Consider the following 21,203-nt stretch of genomic DNA (forward strand, 5'->3'; position numbering starts at 1 on the left):
TGTTGTAACCTTGGATAACTCCGACATTGCTCCATGCTCCCGTATCCAGCTGCTCGGTTTACTGTAACGCTGTTTCATCTTCAGACATGTGACCACAGACCTGTGGCCACGGTGCTGAAGGCCCTTCTATCCTTTGTGTTGGCCCCAGTGTGTTGATGCGTGCTGTATAAATACAACAGTAATGTGCAAAAGTCTTGAGTCAGATGTTCTTGTAGTTTTTAAAGTGCCCTTGAGCAACAGCTCTCCAGCAAAGAAGCCGTTTTAAACTGTCTTTAGGCTCTTTGTCAGCAGCAGCCTGTCATGCCAAAGGTAAAATCAGAGGAAGCTGATCATGTTCACTGAAGCCTCGGACGGCTTTCAGGAAGCCGTGGGCCTCCTCAGAGCCGGACCTCACTGAAGCAGTGTGACAGGGAACAGAAACCTCCAAGCCCGGAGATCACACCAAACAAACACAAGTTTCCATGGATGTTTAAACATGAGTCAGATTTATTTCTGTTACATTTCAAAGGAACAGAAGACTTTCAGCTAAACGAAGATCAAACAATTTAAGATGAGGACACGAGACTGAAACATCATCAAAGACAAACACCAGTTTGGTTCAAAGGTTAAACGTTGGGCAGACGTGACGCTACTACAGAGCCGCCTTCAGCTTCACCCAGAAACACGGAGACAAGAACAGGAAGTCGTCAGGGTCTGATGACAGAGACGAGTCCAGAGGACAGCAGGGAATAACGTGAGATGCAAACAGGCTGGAGTCTGGATTCATTTTACCTCCAGACGCTCTGTTTGTGCTCGGCTGTGTTCGCTGATTCGTCAGTGACCACGGTGACCTCGCCAACACCTCTGGTCCGAATCATCAGTGGTTACTGAAGACGTGAGGTTCGTAACGGGACTTTTAACATCTGGTTTCCTATAATGGTAAAAACAGTCGGGAGTGCTGTGACGACCGCAGACCAGTGTTTGTGGTGATGTTCAGTAGAAGGGGGAGGTGCCGTTCCAGGCGATCACAGCTCCGTCCCACTTGGTCCTGATGGTCATCTCCAGTGAGGGAAACCGTTTCTCTGGATCTCCTCCATCTCTGGACGACGCCTCCCAGTGGTGGGAGTGAGTATCTGTACAGGAAACAGGAAACAGATGGTGGATGAAGCACGAGAGGGATCCCGGTCAGACCTGCAGACGTGCGACCGCAACGCTCACCGACTGTCAGCCTGGCCGTCACTGTCTGCGAGCTCTGCCCACAGTAGTAGTACAGCTGGAACAGATGCTCCGCCCTCCAGTCTGACAGCAGCGAGCGTGTGGCGCTGAACAGGACCGAGCAGCTGCTGTTGATGCTGCAAACCCACACCGGGAACCTGGGAGTCTTCAGCATGCTGCCCACCTGCAGACGGAGGGAGACAGGCAGGGGGCGCTCTTCTGACTGTAAGAACTCAGCTGTTTAACTTAAAGAGCCTCGTGGAGAAAGTCTCTGATGTAGGTGGAGGTGGTTGGTCAGTGCCTAATGGCACCTGTTGGCTAATATTAGTTTTTGGTTTTGTTTGAAGGTGGAGAGGGTGGAGTGCTTGGATATCAGCTAACAGGGAGTGTTTAGCAAGCTGCATCCATAAAATGATGAAATCCTAGTATCGCTCTCACCCAAATTAACGGTACACCCGCATCAACGAGGCCACGCCCCTAACAGAATGATCCAGGTGGATGAGTGATAACACATTATCCACAGGTCCTCAGTCATGGTTATCGTGGAAAGAAAAGCATCTGGACTACTTGGAGGCGTTTCATCTGAGAAGCTTCTCCAGCTCTGAGGCAGAGGATCAATAGGGGATCCACGACCCTCTTAGGGACACTCCCCATAGGGCCACCATCTGCTCTCAGAACTGAAGAAGCTTCTCGGATAAAACGTCTTCAAGAAGCTTAAAGAAATCCAGACGCTTTTCTTTCCTTGCTCCTTAGATCCACCCTATTAGAGCACTTCGCTCTCGCTCTGCAGGCCTACTTGTTGTTCCTAGAGTATTTAAAAGTAGAATGGGAGGCAGAGCCTTCAGTTTTCAGGCCCCTCTTCTGTGGAACCAGCTTCCAGTTTGGATTCAGGAGACAGACACTATCTCTACTTTCAAGATTAGGCTTCAAACTTTCCTTTTTGCTAAAGCATATAGTTAGGGCTGGACCAGGTGACCCTGAATCCTCCCTTAGTTATGCTGCAATAGACGTAGGCTGCCGGGGATTCCCATGATGCATTGGGTTTTTCCTTTCCAGTCACCTTTCTCACTCACTATGTATTAACAGACCTCTCTGCATTGAATCATATCTGTTATTAACCTCTGTCTCTCTTCCACAGCATGTCTTTATCCTGTCTTCCTTCTCTCACCCCAACCAATCACAGCAGATGGCCCCGCCCCTCCCTGAGCCTGGTTCTGCCGGAGGTTTCTTCCTGTTAAAAGGGAGTTTTTCCTTCCCACTGTCGCCAAAGTGCTGCTCATAGGGGGTCATATGATTGTTGGGTTTTTCTCTGTATCTATGAAGCGCCTTGAGGCGACTTTTGTTGTGATTTGGCGCTATATAAATAAAATTGAATTGAATCCACAGAGCCCAAACGGTGTGTATCAGGCTGTAATATAATGGGTAAACCAGTAAAGGACACAGTTTTACTGGTTTCTGCTGTAGTGAAACGACCTCACAGCACCACGAGCTGCTTCCCAGCCTCAGCTCACAGCTGCCGGCCGTCAGCTGTTTAAAATGAGAAACTGAAGGACTGAAGACTGATGAGAGCAGCATAGACGGATGTAACACACACCTGAGGCACACCTGAAAGGTTACTGTGAGTATCCTGATTACATCAGCTGTGCTCTGCTGCTTCCTCATGTCACCGAAAGACCTGTAATCAACACATAGCTGTGAGTGTGTGTGTGCCATCGGTGCTCGGTTACAGGTCTCTACCTGCGGCAGCGCACCGCGCTCCATCTCCTCTCGACTCCAGCGCAGATATCCTACATCGCTGCGGGACAGGACGCCCTGCAGGGGGCGCTGCAGAGGCAGGCCGTCCTGCCCGAAGTGCCGCATCCCGTTGAAGAGGTGCGGGCTGGCTCTGCCGGTCAGTAGCAGGTTCAGCAGAGCCTGCATACACAAGCAGAGACCTGGAGGCTCCTCCCACTTTGCACTCTACAGGTGCGCACTCTCGCAGACGCTCTCAGGCTAACAGAGACGCTCTGATCGTTGAGCGGTCAGCACAAGAGCTGAGGCTGACGGAGGCGACATCAGCAGGAAACACAAACGAGCATCCATGTCTGATGATGTCACTGTCAGCTGTTTAGCCCCCCCAGCAGATTTTTACTTCCCATGGTGCTCTCTGATTGAGACATTTTTAGCTGAACACAGAGCGACGAGGAAGCTGCTGAGTGAATGACATGAGTGGGCGGAGCACGCATGTAAAACGACACACCTGTGACAGGTGCGGGCCTGGTATCTGATAGTGCACAGGTACAAACGCCTTACACAAAGATTTCTAAATGAAGTCTGGCAACATGAGTCAGGTGAGCTCTTACCTGCCGACAGGCAGAGCTGCCCGGGCTGAGGTGCAGCAGGTATGACGTAGGAGAGTCTAGGTCCTGCCTCAGCCTGTGAGGAAGAGGACGCACATGGTCAACGGCTCAGTTAACCAGCGGGCTGTAACAGACTGTTTCCTGTCGGGGGCGCTAACATCGCAGAGCTTCGCTGTGTGGTTACCTCTCGATGGTACGGGAGCAGATGAGGCTGTAGAGGAAAAGGATGACGCCATGACTGCCCTCCTCCTGAAACTACAAGACAACAGGTCATACCCCATGCACAGGGCAAACAAATTTTATTTGATTAACTTATTGATATTATTGGCCAAATTTCATATACATAAGTCGAAATTTTCTAACGCAAAACCATCCTTTCGGTGCTTTTTAAATGAAACCAAACAATATGTTAAAACCATAAACCTATGTTCCCTGTTCAATATCATGTGATTCTATAATAGACTGTGTCTATTTTGCTTTTTTATACGAACCCCCTGACATTGTGTTTGCTATTTTGTATTTGTATATCTGTATTTTGTGCTTTGTCAATAAAAAAAACAAAAAAACAAGACAACAGGTCACGTCGCACGGCGGGCTCCAAACCACCCGAAACCTTTCCGACAGCGGGCCGACGGAGCTCCACGTCCGATCGCAGGCCGTATTTTTGTGTAGTCGTGTCACGTGCGTAAAGATCAGTGCTCGTTTTTCTCACCTGAATCCGCATTAATGCAACAAGCTGAAGAGTTAGCGCTAAGGTAAAGTGACCTGATTCTGGCGTCCTGATTGGATGCTGTACTCACGCACTGGATGTGGTCGAGGATGAAGTTGGTGATGGCGTCCTTCTCGCTGAACGTGAAGAGCTGCAGCTGAAAGACATGAAAGAACAGACGTGACGAGATGCTGGGGACGGAGCAGCGGTCACAGCGCTGTGAGGAAGGGCGGTACCCTCTCTGTGAAGGTGTCCAGTTTGTTGTCCAGGTGAGATGTGATGCAATAGTCTTCGGTTACCAAGGTGACAGTCGCGCTCGCCTCCTGGCCGGCCAACCAGAGGCTGTCGCTCAGGGCAGCCGCCAATGCTCTGTCCTGCTCCCGCCGTCCTACCTCTGTCAGACTGGAGGGTGGACAAAATAATAGAAACACATTAGAGTTGTGGGGAGCCGAGGACACCAAAGGTCAAAGGTGACGCAGGATGCTGGGTGCTAAACTGACGCGACTTCAGAGAACCGCTGGGCACAGAGAAAGACCAGTTACCGTCCCACTGTTCCCATTTTCTGTCATGTTCATTTTTCATCATGTGACATCTCACCTTTACCATTTCCACGCCAGAGAGGCCTCACCTGTGCAGCGTCTGTCCGTCTGAGGTGCTCTGTTGGGTGAACAGCAGGTGCTTAATGATGCGAGCCTGGACGACCATCTGAATGGCCCGAGCCCCACCCTGAAACACACACCTGACCTTAAAAGATGTAATATTCTGGGCGGGGCTTGATGCTGATGGGTTAAAACTGCCAGCCTATCAGGAGTGAGATGACGCTCTTAGTCGTGTCCGGGAAATTCTGGGCTTTTAATGTTTGCTTTGAACTCTTTTTGTTTACACTATAAAAACCAAGTTAACATTTATTCTGTATTTTCTCTGATCTACAGGGTCAAATGTAAACACCCACTCAGTCTGCTATTAAGTGGTGCTGAAGCTTCTGCAGCACAGAGGTTGGTTAGAGGACGTTTGTTCAAAAGCAACACGGTGAGCGCATTCTGTAGTCTACCTGCCCTTTCACACGGGACGCGGCACGCACCGCGCTCTGAAGCCCGTTCATTTCTATTGCTCGTGCTGCACAACAACGTTTTAACGCTGCGCTGAGCCAGGAGTGCTCACACAATCAGCGGGTGAATTTTGACCACCGCGCGCTGTGACGTACCTTCACGCAGCCAATAAAAACGAAGCCTACAGCTGCGCTACGTTCAACCACGCAAAGGAAAACGTTGTGTGGAGCTTGGTAAACTTTTAGGCCCAAGTGTCCGTGCGTTCCTTTCAGCGGCTCTGGGCACCTTGGGAGGAAAGCAGTGTTGTGGAAACGACACACGTAGTTACCTTCTTCTTTATGAACGAGTGATACATTTTTTTAATAAATTTGAGAGGGTCTTAACAATTGAATCAGCTGTGTGACAGTGAAAGTAAGAACGTTCAACATTATTTATCAGGTACATCACTGAACTGGAGGATAAATAACACTCCTGTATTATATAGAATATTATAATGTAAAATTTATCAAAAAATTAAGAAAGGTTAAAAAGCTAAAGGTTTAGTTCGAGTTTCTGCTTTTCTTTTCCTGATATTCATATAACATTTGTAAGGAAATATTAATTCCTCCGTTCCCTTTCTCTCTCTTTCCTGATTTACTTCTTCAGACTTCATCTGGATGCAGGTCTGGAGTTGGTGTGTGAGAGAGTTCAGCATCCTGACAGCCTGATGGATGAAGCTGTCTCTCCGTCTCAAACAGCTCTAACTACATGCTTTAGCAAAGAGGAAACTTTGAAGCCTGATCTTAAAAGCAGAGTTGGTTTCTCACCCCATCAGCCTTCAGAGCGTATGCGAACTCGGAGTTTGGTTCCCTGAAGTGGAAGACTGCTTTCCTCCACTCGTAGTCGAAGACACGAAAGTTTCCACCCAGAAGAATCCTCCTCAGGCTCTGACATCAACACAGAGACAGGTCATCGGTCAGTCGTTTGTCCTGAATGCAGCCTGACGGGGAACAACAGGTCAAAGCAGCTCTGAACACTCCCTGCTCTGTTCAGACCTTCTGTTTGCTACAGGCAGCCAATGATAATAAAACTAGTGTAAAGGAGGAGGAACTAAAACTGTTTGTTTCAAGCAGAAGTCTGACTGCATAAAGATAACATCATAGAGCTGGAGTTTCAGCACCTGCACACCTCCATCCTGGTATCCTCATAAACCCCGCCTCCCTTTAGCCAAGTGGAGGAGTCGCATAACACGGCTGATCTGTGGTCAGGTGAGCTCATCGTGTTTACAGGAAAACAGGTCACCTGACACCGCTGGGTGTCAGGTGACCTGTTTCTGAATCCTTGTGTTTACCTCAATCAGTTGGGGGGTGACCGGCATTCCCCCGAGCCCCGCAGAGATGGCCAGCCTCCGGGGGATAGAGCAGAGGGCTTGAAGGGTCCTCCGGGGTGGAGGGGCTTCCTCCTGCTCCTCCTCTTTCTCCACATCCAGCAGCCTCTGAGGAGAAAGCGAGACAAACAGCTGCCTTCGACCATTCAGTCACAATGAAAAAAACACTTCCCACAGCTTCAACGCTGAACAACGGAAACATCAGATTTACAGCAAACCTGCAGTCACGTTACTCAGGAAGGCGTTTACCTTTGTCTCCCCTCAGTGCACACACCAAAATAAATCAATATGAGCTCCTGGACAGCTGATGAACAGAGCGGAGCGTGAGGGTGACACTGATCAAACACAGTACGTGGTGGTAGTAAGTGCAGTAGTATTTTCTTAGAGGTGACTCACGTGAGGATTCCTGCTCACTTCCTGCCAGAGCAGCTCGATGTAGTCCAGCCTGCGGTCTGACATCACTGACTACAGCTGAGGGACGGCCCTTACTAACACTACAGCGGAGCCACGGCGAGGATGACGAGCTGCTCCTTCATCCTGTCTGAAGCTGCAGCCTGACAGAGTGTTACACAGTCAGCTGAAAACTGACCTGAGTGCAGTGCAGCAGCACCACCAACAGAGGGCAGAGCTGATCTATCTATCGCTCTATCAGGCGTGATGGATGCTGAGAGAGGGTCTCTGAGTTACTGTCAACATTTCAAATTCATTTCTAGTTACAGAAACAGAAATATGCTTTCTTTTGGAAACAGTGGCAGTCTGAGTCGAACCCAGACTTTTGAACCATCAGCTGAAGAGCTGTTAGCTGAAAACTCTGCACACCTCAGCATGCTGTGCATGGATATGTATGCTCACCGTGACAGCCGTCTTATTTTCCTGTCATGTTTTTGGATATGCGCAGACTGATGTATGGAAGGTGTCTAAGTCCTGCCATTAATTAATGCTTCGATCTTAAATATGATCAACTATCTCTAATGATCGGCTATGTACCACAGGCCTTCAAGCTGGCTGTAGTTAAACCTTTACTCAAAAAGCATCTCTAGACCCAGCAGTCTTAGCTAATTATAGGCCGATCTCCAACCTTCCTTTATATCAAACATCCTTGAAAGAGTAGTTGTCAAACAGCTAACAGATCATCTGCAGAGGTTTATTTGAAGAGTTTCAGTCAGGTTTCAGAGCTCATCACAGCACAGAAACAGCTTTAGTGAAGGTTACAAATGATCTTCTTATGGCCTCTGACAGTGGACTCATCTCTGTGCTTGTCCTGCTAGACCTCAGTGCAGCGTTCGATACTGTCGACCATAATATCCTATTAGAGCGATTAGAACATGCTGTAGGTATTACAGGTACTGTGCTGCAGTGGTTTGTATCATATCTATCTAATAGACTCCAGTTTGTGCATGTAAATGGAGAGTCCTCTTCACACACTGAGGTTAATTATGGAGTTCCACAGGGTTCAGTGCTAGGACCAATTCTGTTTACATTATACATGCTTCCCTTAGACAGCATCATTAGAAGACATAGCATACATTTTCACTGCTATGCCGATGACACCCAGCTCTATCTGTCCATGAAGCCAGATAACACACACCAATGAGTTAAACTGCAGGAATGTCTTAAAGACATAAAGACCTGGATGGCCGCTAACTTTCTGCTTCTTAATTCAGATCAAACTGAGGTTATTGTACTCGGCCCTGAAAAGCTTAGAAATATGGTATCTAAGCAGATTCTTACTCTGGATGGCATTACCTTGGCCTCCAGTAACACTGTGAGGAACCTTGGAGTCATTTTTGACCAGGACATGTCCTTCAACGCACATATTAAACAAATATGTAAGACTGCGTTCTTCCATTTGTGCAACATCTCTAAAATTAGAAATATCCTGTCTCAGAGTGACGCTGAAAAACTAGTTCATGCATTTATTACTTCCAGGCTGGACGACTGTAATTCATTATTATCAGGAAGTCCTAAAAACTCCCTGAAAAGCCTTCAGCTAATCCAAAATGCTGCAGCAAGAGTCCTGACAGGGACTAGAAAGAGAGAGCAGATTTCTCCTGTTTTGGCTTCCTGTTAAATCCAGAATTCAAAATCCTGCTCCTCACATACAAGGTCTTAAATAATCAGGCCCCATCTTATCTTAATGACCTTGTAGTACCATATCACCCTATTAGAGCACTTCGCTCTCGCTCTGCAGGCCTACTTGTTGTTCCTAGAGTATTTAAAAGTAGAATGGGAGGCAGAGCCTTCAGTTTTCAGGCCCCTCTTCTGTGGAACCAGCTTCCAGTTTGGATTCAGGAGACAGACACTATCTCTACTTTCAAGATTAGGCTTCAAACTTTCCTTTTTGCTAAAGCATATAGTTAGGGCTGGACCAGGTGACCCTGAATCCTCCCTTAGTTATGCTGCAATAGACATAGGCTGCTGTTGTGATTTGGTGCCATATGAATAAAACTGAGTGTAAATGAATGTTGATACTTACAACCACAGACTGTGACTGCAGCCTGCAGGAAGAACACAACAGGATAAATCCTTCAGTCTGAAAATATCTGTGCAGTTGTCTCTCTGAAAGCCTTCACACACCTGACACATAAAATCCTACAAATATTTTATGTGTTCTAAGTGTTTTTGGGACTCATCTGTTCATGCAGCAGCAACAAAGAGGCTCCATGTTTCTGATTGTCACATGTCGATGTGTCTCTCACAGCTCTACACACACTGATACTGACACAGTAAAATAATTGTGTTTGACCAGATTCAGCTCCAGGCTGTGCCACGTGCTGATATGCGGAGCAAAGCTTCAGCTCCTGGACCAGACCAGGAAGTCCTCACTGATGCTGCTGACGCTTAGAGGACAGAAAAATGCCGTACTCAGTGTGTACGAGTTGCACGGCCAGTTCAGAACCAGAAAATTCAGGATTTTGTGGTGTTTCTTTGGCGGTGTGTGTAGGCCTTCAGATTTGGGGAGCAGATCGGATTTTTTGAAGCAGGAAGTGAACTTTCCTTTGGTGCTGCAGCTCCGACACCTGGACCAGGATCTGCTGAATCTCTGCCTCCATCTGAACACACATCAGTTCATCAGTTTACAGGAAACACCACAGCTTCAGTTCCTCTCCTGACAAATCCATCTACACGCTTCACTGTTTTCACAGAAACTAAGCAGGAAGTATTTAAAGTCTAAAGCAGACACATCTGCTCGACACTGAAATATCTGCTCGTTCTGAACTCTCCATGTCTGGACTGAGACCAGATGTTCCTCTGTGCTGCTTGTGAAACAAACAATACAAACTTATATACATTGTATTGTATGTATTGTAAGTGTCACAGAAATGGCTTATGTATAAAGAAGTTTAATAGATGGTTCCAGCAGTTAAAATGTTCTTGCTTGTACGTTTCTGCGGTCAACATTGTAAGGGTGTGTTTATCTTGTCACAAAGAGCAAGTTTTTGTTACACCGCTATTATCGCGAGATTTGGGCGTGATAGTACAGGCTGTGAGCCCACGTTTAATAATCACGCTAAGGAGTCCAGCGAGCTATCTGCAAAGGCCTGGTTAGTCTACCAGCGGTACAAGGTATTTGTCATTTGCCATAACTGTATTGTAATATTGTGAAAATTTGTAATGTGTGGTGTTCTAATTATTTTATGTTTTAATTTAGAATGCACAAGACTGTAAAGCTATTCTTCTAGGACCTCCGAAGTGGCAGGCGGCCACGAGGTAATTTTTGTTGTTAAAGCACAAGTGTTACTTTTGATAGACTGAAGCGCTTAAAGCCTTTGTGTTTTATGTTTGTAGTTTTCACGGCGTTCAATAAATGCAGCAAAGTGCCCGTCTTGAAGAAGCCGTGCCTGTGTTGTCATTTCGGAGTTACATGTATCTTACATGACATATTTTCTCAAATATTTATTTCCAAATCATTTTAACTTTTTCTTGTTAAACAAAGACAAATTAAAATAATTTTAAGAAATTTTACAATTTTAAACATCAAGAACAGAAAATTGAGAGAAAAAAATGAAGAAAAAAGTTAGTAAATTAGAAAAAATATTAAATAAATAAATAAAATAAAGTAAAAATAAATAAAATTAAACAATAAATAAATACAAATAAAAGAATAGATGGGGCGGGGCTTAAATCCTGTGCCTACCTTAAAAAAATAGTAAATTTCAAATTCTTTTCAATCTAGTTGCAGGTGGGTAAATCACATTGTTCTAAGGAAAAGATCTGAGATATTCCACAAAGTGTGTCCACTTGTGGATAAATTTAGCAGGACTACCTTTCACTGTGAGTGAGATCGTCTCCACCCTCAAGAATGTCCGGACAGTATTAAGCCATTGCAATGCAGATGGAGGCGTAAAATACAGCGTCTAGCAAGAAGGGAACAAAAAGCCACGATCTCAGTTTGCTGGGGAGTTATATTAAGAGGGTCTTTGGAACTCCAAATATGGCAGTCAGAGGGTCTTCTCGGATCGGATCCAAAAACCTCTGAAAACCCAAAATGTGTTCAAACATAGAAACTTCTTCTTCAACAGAAGAAAACATATGGATTGCAGGGGGAGGTCACATTGATCTATAATTGAAGGAAAATTTTAGATAAACGGGATTTTGAGAAATGGACTCTGTTTATTACTTTACACCAGGGGTCGGCAACCTTTCTGATGACGAGTGCATCTAAAATTCCCTCAGCAGTCAGTGTGCCATATGATGCATTAGCAATAAATTTAATAACACTCTACACGAACAGTTACACACTATATAAACTTTACAGAATGATATTTGTTCGCAGATGTTGGCAGCTGTCAGCGAACAGTTCTCAGCTATTTTGAAACAAAACAAACACTTTTTATCCATAAATCCAGCTTCGTGTCTTTTCCTTTGTAGCTGAAGTTCGGGAAAAACTGCTCCTTTTCAGCTCAACACGAAACGCGTAATATTTTCTCTGAATACGAGACGATTGTTTTTTACGGGACGTGTGTTTGAATTACGGCCCAAGGGTTTTCACAGATTTCTATTTGTTTTATTTACACGTCACCACGTCCTGATCTGCAGGACCCTCAGTGACCCTCCGACAGTAACGGCAGCTGCACCGTCAGTCACAGGAAGCCTCTTGCTTCTTCTCATGAGAGTAACATCTGCTACCAGCAGCACCGTCTAACTTCAGCAACAAGACCATCATCGTCACCTTGACCTGCTCCAGCACACACCAAAGTGCACCTACATGTCATTGTACATATATCAGCGTGATCCTGAATCTTCGGAGCTCTGCTGTCAGAGGAAAATCGGGAGTATTACCTGTGAATCGGAGCTCGGCGATCCCGCTGTGAGGAAGCGTGTTACCTGCAGTGGTCTGAGTGACGGGAAGCTGTGTGTCCGAGGCCGGACTGTCTGAGCGGGCTCTTTTTACCTCCCACGTCTGACTGCCATCCCCAGGGTCAGCCAATTAACTGTGACAGTATCCCCTCGGGCATTGCGCGCATCACTCCCTGTTCATTCACAAACGGCACAGAGCTCATCGGTGTTGCTCTCACTCCCTGGGGTGTTTCAGGCTTTCCAGCTGATGACGTCTCCGTGTTTGACTCCCTGACGCGTCTGCAGCGTTCAGGCCACCAGAGGCGCGCTCACGGGTTTCGCAGTCGCACGTGCTCATTAAGCTGCAGCTCTTCGGCCAGCAGTAATCACACCCCGTGTCCTGCCTGGACTTCAGGCTGAACATGGTTAAAGTTTAAAGTCCTTCTAAAAACAGCAGATCCAGTTTTCTCCAGCTGAGCTGCCGTCTGCCATCATCATGTGTGCGATGAAATCCTGGCCTTTAATTGGCCGGCTGCTAAAGAGGATGCCACCATTAAACACACAGTGGAAACAAGAGGACAACAGACAGTCCAGTCTGCTCTGTCAGCACGTCCAAACACGGAGGGCGGGCTCGGTGTCACTGCAGGGGGCGGGCCTCATCACAGCGCCCTGCAGCACCGCCAGCTTCATGGCCCCGTTAAAGCCAACACACGCCATGAGGTTTCAGTCCAAAGGCTCTCAACGCTAATGCCGACCCGATCACAGGCTTCCTGAAGCACCTCGCTCACCGCTGTCGCGGGTTTTCTGCCACGTGCGGCTGAAGCTGCTCAGGATTCAGCACGCTGTGTGAACGCTGCCGAGGGTTTCGGGATATTTCTGCTTTCATGATGATGTGCAAAAATGAGAACATCACCATGGCAACTGATGGCTTTCTGTATTTGGACCAGTAAACAACTGATCAGCCACAGTTACAGGTCATGTCACAGAAAAAAAATAAACTCTGGTCTTTTATATTGTAAAAAAATGAAGTCCTACGTTTGTCTCCTCATCAAACCCGTCAAAGGCGAGGACCTCCACAGGGAGCGTAACCTCCGACCTCCAGGCTCTGCTCTCTGCTGGTGACCTCTGTCCTCGTCATGTAAAGCCCTCAGAAAGATCTCAGAGGAGCAACGGACCAGCAGCTGGTCAGAGATCAGTCACAGAGAGCTGCAGGAACAGAAGAAATCCAGACGTGAAGCCACCAAACAATCAGTCAAACCCAGAAGCAGACGCTCAGATACAGTTTTATTTTCCTAACAGGCACATTTAGCTCGTGATGGTTTGCACAGAAACACACTTTGTCAATGATTCACTGTCCAAAACCTTCCTCTGCGTTCAGCGATCACGTTTGCTTTCCCACACAGCAACACGGCAGAGCCGAGGCATCGCCTGTCCTCAGAACCAAAGAGCTCGGATCAGGACGGGCTCGGCGCCGGATGCGTGGTCATCGTGATCGGTGAAACACAAGAAGCTAAAGGACGAGTGAGCCAGCGAGGACCTAAACATCACAGATCTGCAAAGAAACGAAGACACAGAGGAGCTCGACGGCGTCATCTACCACAGAGTAACATTTCAAATCTATGAACTGTTCGTAGTTTCAGCGTCAGAGTCACGATCGTCGCTGTTACTGAGGGAAACGCCCTCACGCTGGTGAAGAGCGAGGGTTCGGCTTCTTCAGTGTGGAACAGACTGTGAAGGAAAGCCGTCTGACAGAGCTGCGGCGACAGGAAGTGGCGGCTGATGAAGTCTGGCGTTCAGGCCATTTTCCCGCTGAGCCGTGCTCCTCTCCTCTCAGTACATGAGGTCGGCCGCCCCGCCGCTCAGCTCCACCTCTTTGTTTTGTTGAAAGGGAAACTGGATTCCCGCCAGTCGGACCAGCAGGGCGTTCAGTCCCTGAAGGAGGAAGATGAGGAAGAAGAGCCAGAAGCATCGGTCGTAGCGCTCGGTGTACGTCTGGAAGATGAAATTCCCCTCATTGAAGTTGGCGATCCGCTCGGACAGACGACTGAGCTTTACCTCCGACACAAACAGGACCATGACGAGGCAGCTGCCGACACCTGCAGGAAACACAGACAGGAACCATCAGGCTTACCTCTGACCTCTGACCCCATCACCCTTAGACACCACCTCCACCTCTGAGAAGGCCAGAGGAGGCGAACCAGACGCCACAACAGAAGGAGTGATGATGTCATCAGAGGAGCTCAGGCGGTGAAAATAAAACCCGTGATGGAGCTTATGGTAACGTGGCTCAGCTGAGCTCAGGTCACATGACTGACAGGCGTCTCCAGTCTGTGCATCACTGGTTCCCCATCCAGGGTTTGGACCAACCATCCAACTGTGAGGAGCACAGGCTCCAACACTGCAGTTCCTCCCCCGTCCAACGGGGGCAGCAGTGAGTTCGTCCACACAGACCGCTGCGTTAAGATGCTTCAGCCTGATGCATAAGCTGTGTGGTGTCTGTGAATATTGAGCCCTCGTAACACCTGTTTCTACTACACACCTGCATAAACTGTGTTAAGGTTCAAGTTTGCATCGTTAGGGGCGTGGCCTCAGACAGGTGCCGTGGCGGCCTGCTAGGCTTCTGCGGGCCTTTGTGAGTGAAACTGGAGTATTTGTGGGGACGCTGCCCGGCACTAATTGGGGTCTGCGGTTGCAGGCACACATTGGACGGGCCGATTAAGTGAAATGAACCCGGAGAAGGAGGAAATGAGCGGAGGATCGTTGGGTCTTAATGCTCGGCCAGGCCGCCCCCCGCCTGCTTTATCCCTCTCCTGCCCTGGGCTCTGTTATCAGGCTGTTTGTCTGTGATCCTCTCCGAACTCATTTCAGACCATCCATATTTTATATCTCGTTACAGGCTCACAGGGAGCCCGCCAACTGTCCCAGCATGCATTTCAGTGACACTGTCCTTCCTCTGCCCCCCCCCATCTCTAACAGTCGTGCTTTTGGTCGTATTTTAGCGAACAGCTGTTCTTATCTTATCAGCCCTTCTTCAAATGATGACGTATTTGGCTGTGCTGGGGGCAACCGTGAGGACGGTTATCTTTGACACACGTTACAGTACAAACAAAAGCTTCCCGTGGACTGGCAGGTGAAGCTGTGAGGGTGTGGTTCTCACAGGTGATGAAGGTCCACAGGTAAAGTCCCACGGGGCCTTGCAGCGTCTCGTAGGGTCTGCCGAAGGCGTTGAAGAAGAAGAAGCCGGTGGCCACGGAGGAGAAGAGTGTCACAACACCACAGAAGAAGATGACGGTGACGTGGAGGCCCGTGGGGATGGCACTCAGGAGGTCAGGAAAGACTGGAAGACATCAAGAGACAGACCTGCAGTGAGAGGCGTGTCCGGTCTGCAGCGACCACAGAGGTCACCGAGCCTCGGGACACACAGCCAGCACTTCCTGTTAGAGGGTCAAACAGCAGGGCGAAGACACGCTGACACAAAGCAGACGAGACCGACACAGGAAGAGACAGAAACATGAAAAACAGAATCAAGAGCGCCAACGTGACAGAAAATCTTCTGTAAACTCACAGAGACAGGAAGTGTGCAAAACAGACACAAGAAGTGAACATTGTCAGATATTTAATAAGAGATTTAAAACCAGAGAACACGAGCTGCTGGAACCTGGAGCGTGCTCCACCTCCCCACTAAGTTCAGCTGTGACAGTAACACCCCCACTGCTGGAACACCCACGAAGGCTGACAAACGTCCCACAGAGACGCTGACGTGAAACAAAAAGCTCTGCACTGAAGCAGAGACGCAGGTCCTGCAGGGACAGAGCGGCTTTGTCTCTGCTCGCAGATCCCACGCAATCAGGCGGAAACCTCATTAGTGCCGCGCTGCCCAGGACCTCAGAGGGAGCTGCTTCCTGTCCCAGCGCTCAGAGTCACGTGACAAATGTTTATTCGCCCGTTTGGAAAAGATTATCTGACAGTGGTTTCACATCTGCAGCTGTATTCATTTAACCTTTAATTAACCTTATTTATGAAGGTCGCCTGCTGCTGGCCGTGTGTCCGAGCCAATGAGACGAGCTCAGCCTGCGTGACTGTGACGTTCACGCACAGTCACGCAGGCAGAGCTCAGCGTTTGTCTCAAATCAGCATCAGGGTTCAGAAATCATTTTTCTGCCACCCCGGTGACAACAGAGCTCCGGCTCCAAAACCCCCAAATCAGAAATGCTGATGCTGATCCTGGTCTCAGTCCTGGCTCTTCAGTTTATGGAGTTCTGGTTACTATGAAATCTCATCTGTTTGACATCTTGAACTTTTTCAGTTTGCTGTCCCAATTGAATCAGTGTTTTTATTTTTATAGTTTTTAGTTTTTTTCAGCTGAAATATTTTCTGTCACAACAATAATGTGATGACAGCAGTCACTGCAGATCAATGAACAGGGTTATTGATTAACCTGATTATTATTAATGCAGAGTTGTTGATAGAGCCGTGAGCAGACTCGCAGCAGCTCGTGCGTGAATTACTGCTCGTGCGCATGCATCATCGGCGATCACTCACAGGAGAAGCGCGCCGCGCGGCCCCCCAGCCCGCACTGCTTCACGCGCTGTCCGTGGAACAGCCCGTAGCTCAGCTCGCCCACGAACTTGTCCAGCTCGGCCCCGGTGGCGTTGACGAGCTCGGCCCCGGTGCGGCACAGCACGGCCCCGCGGAGCCAGAGTGGCAGGCCGGTGGCCACCGCGGCCGTGAGCGCACAGGAGAGGCCGAGGAGCCCGCACACGGAGAAGAGGAGCTGCTTCTGTCTGCCCGGCATGATGGAGGAGGAGGAGCCGGGGGAGGAGGCCACCACCACAACGCCCCCGCCTCCACCTCCGGGAGGAGGGGGGACCGCGGGAAACGTCAGGTGCCAGCGCACACCTGCGCTGGGTCCATGGCAACAAGGGCTCGGTTTACAGCCAGGAGGTTCGAGTTCTCATTAAAGACGAAGCACGAGACTGTGATGCGCGCGCCCGCAGCAGACTCATCTTTCTTTCACAGCAGAGTGAAGCTGACCCCCCACCCACTTGAAACGTAAAGGCAAATAGGCGGAGCGGTTAGTGCTACGTTTGTGCAGATTTGTGCAGGTAAAATTAGCGTTTGTGCTGCTTCTGTTTTAAAGATATTAATGAAAATGTAAAGGTCAAAAGGTCAACCAGCCCCCCCACATTACCCAAATCCAACAAAAGTGGTATCAAACGTTTGTGCTACGTTTGTGCTGGTTTGTGCTGCAAAAATGTTTGTTTGTGCTGCTAACATTTTAAAATGTTTAATAAAATAATGTCTTGATGCGTGCTTAATCATCCAGGTAAGTAAATCCCAAAAGGTTGATTCTGTTCATCTGGACATTTTCAGTTGGAGAAACGTTTCGTCATCATCCAAGTGACTTCTTCAGTCTCAGCTGACTGCAGGTTTCACCAACCTTATAAACAGTACATTTGCATAGTGAAGGAAACTAGCGCCACTGAATGAACAATGTGCCGGGGGGTTAATTCCATGATTGTTAGTATGCAAATTCTTATGACCATTGATCAATGACAACTAATCAAAGCCTATTGATCAATGGCCATGAGTACCATTCACAGAAAGTGGGGAATGGCTACAATCACAGCATTGTAGGATGGCGAAAGATGTACCCTTGGGCCCCCCTTCTCGATCCAGAGATGGTCAGCATCCTGACAGCCCGATGGACGAAGCTGTCTCTCAGTCTGCTGGTTCTGCCCCGGAGGCTCTTCAGTATCCTTCCTGATGGCAGCAAACTGAAGACGCTGTTGAAGGGATGAGTGGAGTCACCTGTAATGGAGACGACCTTCCAGATGAGGCAGGTGCAGTAGATCTCCTGGGGAGGGAGGCAAGAGAGGTCCCCACAATGCTCTCGGCTGCTCTCACTACCCGTTGTCATTTTTTCCTGCAGAACCCAATGCAGGAGTCATACCACACAGTGATGCAGCTGGTGAGGATACTCTCAACTGTGCCTCTGTAGAAGGTGCTCATAATGGGGGTTGAATCTCTTGTGCTTCTCAGTTTGCAGAGGAAGTAGAGTCACTGTTGGTCTTCTCCACATTCAGGGACAGGTTGTTGTTGCTGTACCACTCTGGCAGATGGTTAACTTCACCCCTGTAGTAGATCTCGTCGTGGGTCAGCAGAGTGAAGAGAAGGGGGCTCAACACACATCCTTGGGGAGCCCCCGTATTCTGTGTTCTTGGGCTGGAGGTGTTGCTGTTGACCCGTACTGTCTGCTGTCTTCCTGTCAAGAAATCTAGCAGCCCGTTATACAGCAAGGTGCTGATCCCCAGCAGATCCAGTTTGTGAATGAGTTGCTGGGGAATGATGGTGTTGAATGCTGAACTGAAGTCTATGAACAGCACTCTGACATATGAGTCTCTAGTGTTCAGATGTGTGAGGGCTGAGTGAGGGGCAGTTGAAATTCCATCATCGGTTGAGCGTTTTGACCGGTATGCGAACTGAAATGGATCCAGGTTGGGGGAAAGCAATAATTTGATTTGATGCATGACTAACCGTTCAAAGCACTTAACTTAATAATGATGGAGGTGAGTTTGACAGGACGGTAGTCCTTAAAGCAGGAGATAGATGACTTCTTGGGTTCAGTAATGATGGTGGAGGGATCTCCACACACTGTCTGGGGATTGTGTCACCACGGTCTGTAGAGTGGGCTTGTAGTCTGTGATGGTTTGTATTCCTTGCCACTGCCTCCAAGTATCTCTGCTGTCGCTGAAGCTTTGCTGTAGCTGATGCCACGTGACAGGTTTGCCCTTGCTGTTCTTAGACTCACCTAATTCCCGGCTCTGAAGGCTTGCATTTTTCAACTTTAGGAGCATTTAAACCTGACCTGTGAGCCATGGTTTCTGATTGGCCCAGACAGTGATAGTCCTGGTCTCTGTGACATCATCGATGCATTTTGGGATGTAGGCAGTGACAGTTTCTGTATATTCCTGAAAGTCTGTGGTGTTGTCGTGTGTGGCGGCCTGTGGTGGAAAAGCAGTGCCTCTGAGGACCCTTCTGGCCACACCTGTACCTGCTTACGAACTGGTTTGGTGACTTTGACCAGGGGCCTGTGGGAACCCATGGCACACCTAGATTTCTGCCTGTACTGACCCTTATGCAAAATAGGTGGAATTAAGACAGTTCCAAAAGCAAACACAACTGATCAGTGCTGAGAGTGGTCCTGTTGCTGAGGTTGGGATGATCCTGTAATCTCTTATGAACGACCTCCAACGCTTCTATGACTGGGATGCAAGTGAAGACAGATGTAACATCTCTCTCACTGTACATGTACTGTTTATAAAATTAGGGAAACATAACCTGCACAAACAAAATAATTTGCAGGACAAATGTTTGACATCAATTTTGTTCGATTTGAAGAAGGTAGGGGGGGCAACTTCACTCACGGGTGTTTATATGGTTGGGGAAACCTACAGTCAGCTGAGACTGAAGAAGTCACCTGGATGAGTGACGAAACGTTTCTCCAACTGAAAATGTCCAGATGAACAGAATCAACCTTTTGGGATTTACTTACCTGGATGATTAAGCACGCATCAAGACGTTATTTTATTAAACATTTTAAAATGTTAGCAGCACAAACAAACATTTTTGCAGCACAAACCAGCACAAACGTAGCACAAACGTTTGATACCACTTTTGTTGGATTTGGGTAATGTGGGGGGGGGGCTGGTTGACCTTTACATTTTCATTAATATCTTTAAAACAGAAGCAGCACAAACGCTAATTTTACCTGCACAAATCAGCACAAACGTAGCACTAAAAAAGGAGACCATTTTGGCCCGTTTTGGAGCAGTCTGGGGGGATGGTGACCTTTGAATGACCTATAAAATAAAGTTTAATATCTCAGAAACCGTAGCAGCACAAACGCTAATTTTACCTGCACAAATCTGCACAAACGTAGCACTAACCGCTCCGCCTATTTGCCTTTACGTTTCAAGTGGGTGGGGGGTCAGCTTCACTCTGCTCTCCTAGCAACCTTACTGCTGAGCGCGGTTTGTGGTCACGTGGGACCTTTTTCAGCCTAAAACCGGCTCTGTGACATATCACGGAGGTGGACAGGAAGTGATGCTGAAATATTCAGATAACGTCTGGAATAAGACTGAAACAGAGGCGGGGAAGGTTTCAGCACACCTGAGTCACATGAGCTCATCACCATGCCTCTGCAGAACTTTTTAATTTAGCCTTTTAAATCAGCTGAAAACTCTAAAACCAGGCTGCGGCCTGGAGTTCCTGACCACTGGTCTAACAGGTAAAACACTGAGAACGGAAGTGAGTGACTGGAGCAAGAAGCAGGAGATATCGCCATCTTTTACATCCAGTCTGTTTTCTTCTATGACACTGTTACACCCCGGCCTAGGCAACCGGAGTGCAACACGAAAAAAATAGAAATAAGGGAACAAAGGCCCCCAAGGTCACTGCTCTTAAGGAGGGCGAACTCATAAAAAAGACTAATACGGGCTAGCGCCCGCCTCTCTCTGCGCAGTGACCTGCTGGGGGAGCAGATCCACGGACAGGAGCAGGGTTGACAAACTGGTGCGGAGATCTAGCTCTGTGCTGGGATGTCCTCTGGAGTCTGTGGAGGTGGTGGGCGACAGGAGGATGTTAGTAAAGCTGACATCCATCATGAACAACCCACACCACCCTCTGCATGAGTGTGTGAGTGGGCTGAGCAGCTCCTTCAGTCACAGACTGAAACGCCCTCACAGATCAGTCAGCAGCAGTTAGCCTCCTCGATCATGATGTCATGAGTCACGTGGACAACCACAGTCACCGCCACATGGATAATGCACCTTATATGTATGGACGTGTGCATGTGTATATATATGTGTATATTTGGTGTGTATGGATGTATGTGTATTTGTACGTGTGTTTGCACGTACATATCTATCCTTATGGATTTCTTAGATAGAAGAATAGCTGAAATGAATTTCTTGCATGTTTTTCTCCGTCACACACACTGTTTGTGCGTGTGCATAGAACCTCAGTTACCGTGGTATATATTGTATTATCTTATTGATTTTGTATTTTTGGGCTTTGTATTCTTCTGCTCTCTGTACCTGAGCTGTGGGAACGCACGCATTTCCCCGCCGTCAGGTCAATAAAGACTCATCTTATCTTACTTCTTAACAAAGAGGTTTTATTGTGTAAAACCACAGGAAGTGTCTGTGCTGTCATTAGTGCTTTTACTGTGAAAAGACATGTGAGGAAAACGCTGAGGGTCTTCA

At 48.0% G+C, this 21,203-nt stretch overlaps 2 protein-coding genes across 7 annotated transcripts; both read right to left on the minus strand.

Moving 5' to 3' along the window:
* Positions 1-380: 380 nt before the first annotated feature.
* mindy4b (MINDY family member 4B) lies at positions 381-13,064 on the minus strand. 6 transcript variants are annotated; one of them, XM_080890175.1, is made up of 12 exons: positions 9,654-13,064; positions 9,134-9,154; positions 6,622-6,765; positions 6,098-6,217; positions 4,871-4,899; positions 4,479-4,644; positions 4,334-4,399; positions 3,718-3,744; positions 3,537-3,609; positions 2,932-3,108; positions 1,198-1,378; positions 382-1,112 (listed from the first exon to the last, which is right to left on the minus strand). In XM_080890175.1, the coding sequence occupies exons 1-12, from the start codon at positions 9,720-9,722 to the stop codon at positions 911-913; spliced, it is 1,275 nt and encodes a 424-aa protein (XP_080746301.1). In that variant the 5' UTR covers positions 9,723-13,064; the 3' UTR covers positions 382-910. The 6 variants fall into 6 exon arrangements, with proteins under 6 accessions (XP_080746302.1, XP_080746301.1, XP_080746303.1 ...); XM_080890172.1 differs by having other exon boundaries at positions 384-1,112; positions 4,871-4,968; XM_080890173.1 differs by having other exon boundaries at positions 384-1,112; positions 3,718-3,788; positions 4,871-4,968.
* A 137-nt stretch (positions 13,065-13,201) lies between these two features.
* On the minus strand, positions 13,202-16,906 carry clrn1 (clarin 1). The gene is made up of 3 exons (XM_080890196.1): positions 16,480-16,906; positions 15,095-15,274; positions 13,202-14,033 (listed from the first exon to the last, which is right to left on the minus strand). The coding sequence occupies exons 1-3, from the start codon at positions 16,730-16,732 to the stop codon at positions 13,768-13,770; spliced, it is 699 nt and encodes a 232-aa protein (XP_080746322.1). The 5' UTR covers positions 16,733-16,906; the 3' UTR covers positions 13,202-13,767.
* Between the last annotated feature and the right edge of the window lie 4,297 nt (positions 16,907-21,203).

The sequence above is a fragment of the Rhamphochromis sp. 'chilingali' genome, assembly GCF_963969265.1.
Source record: "Rhamphochromis sp. 'chilingali' genome assembly, chromosome: 8".
Classification (NCBI taxonomy): Eukaryota; Metazoa; Chordata; class Actinopteri; order Cichliformes; family Cichlidae; genus Rhamphochromis; species Rhamphochromis sp. 'chilingali'.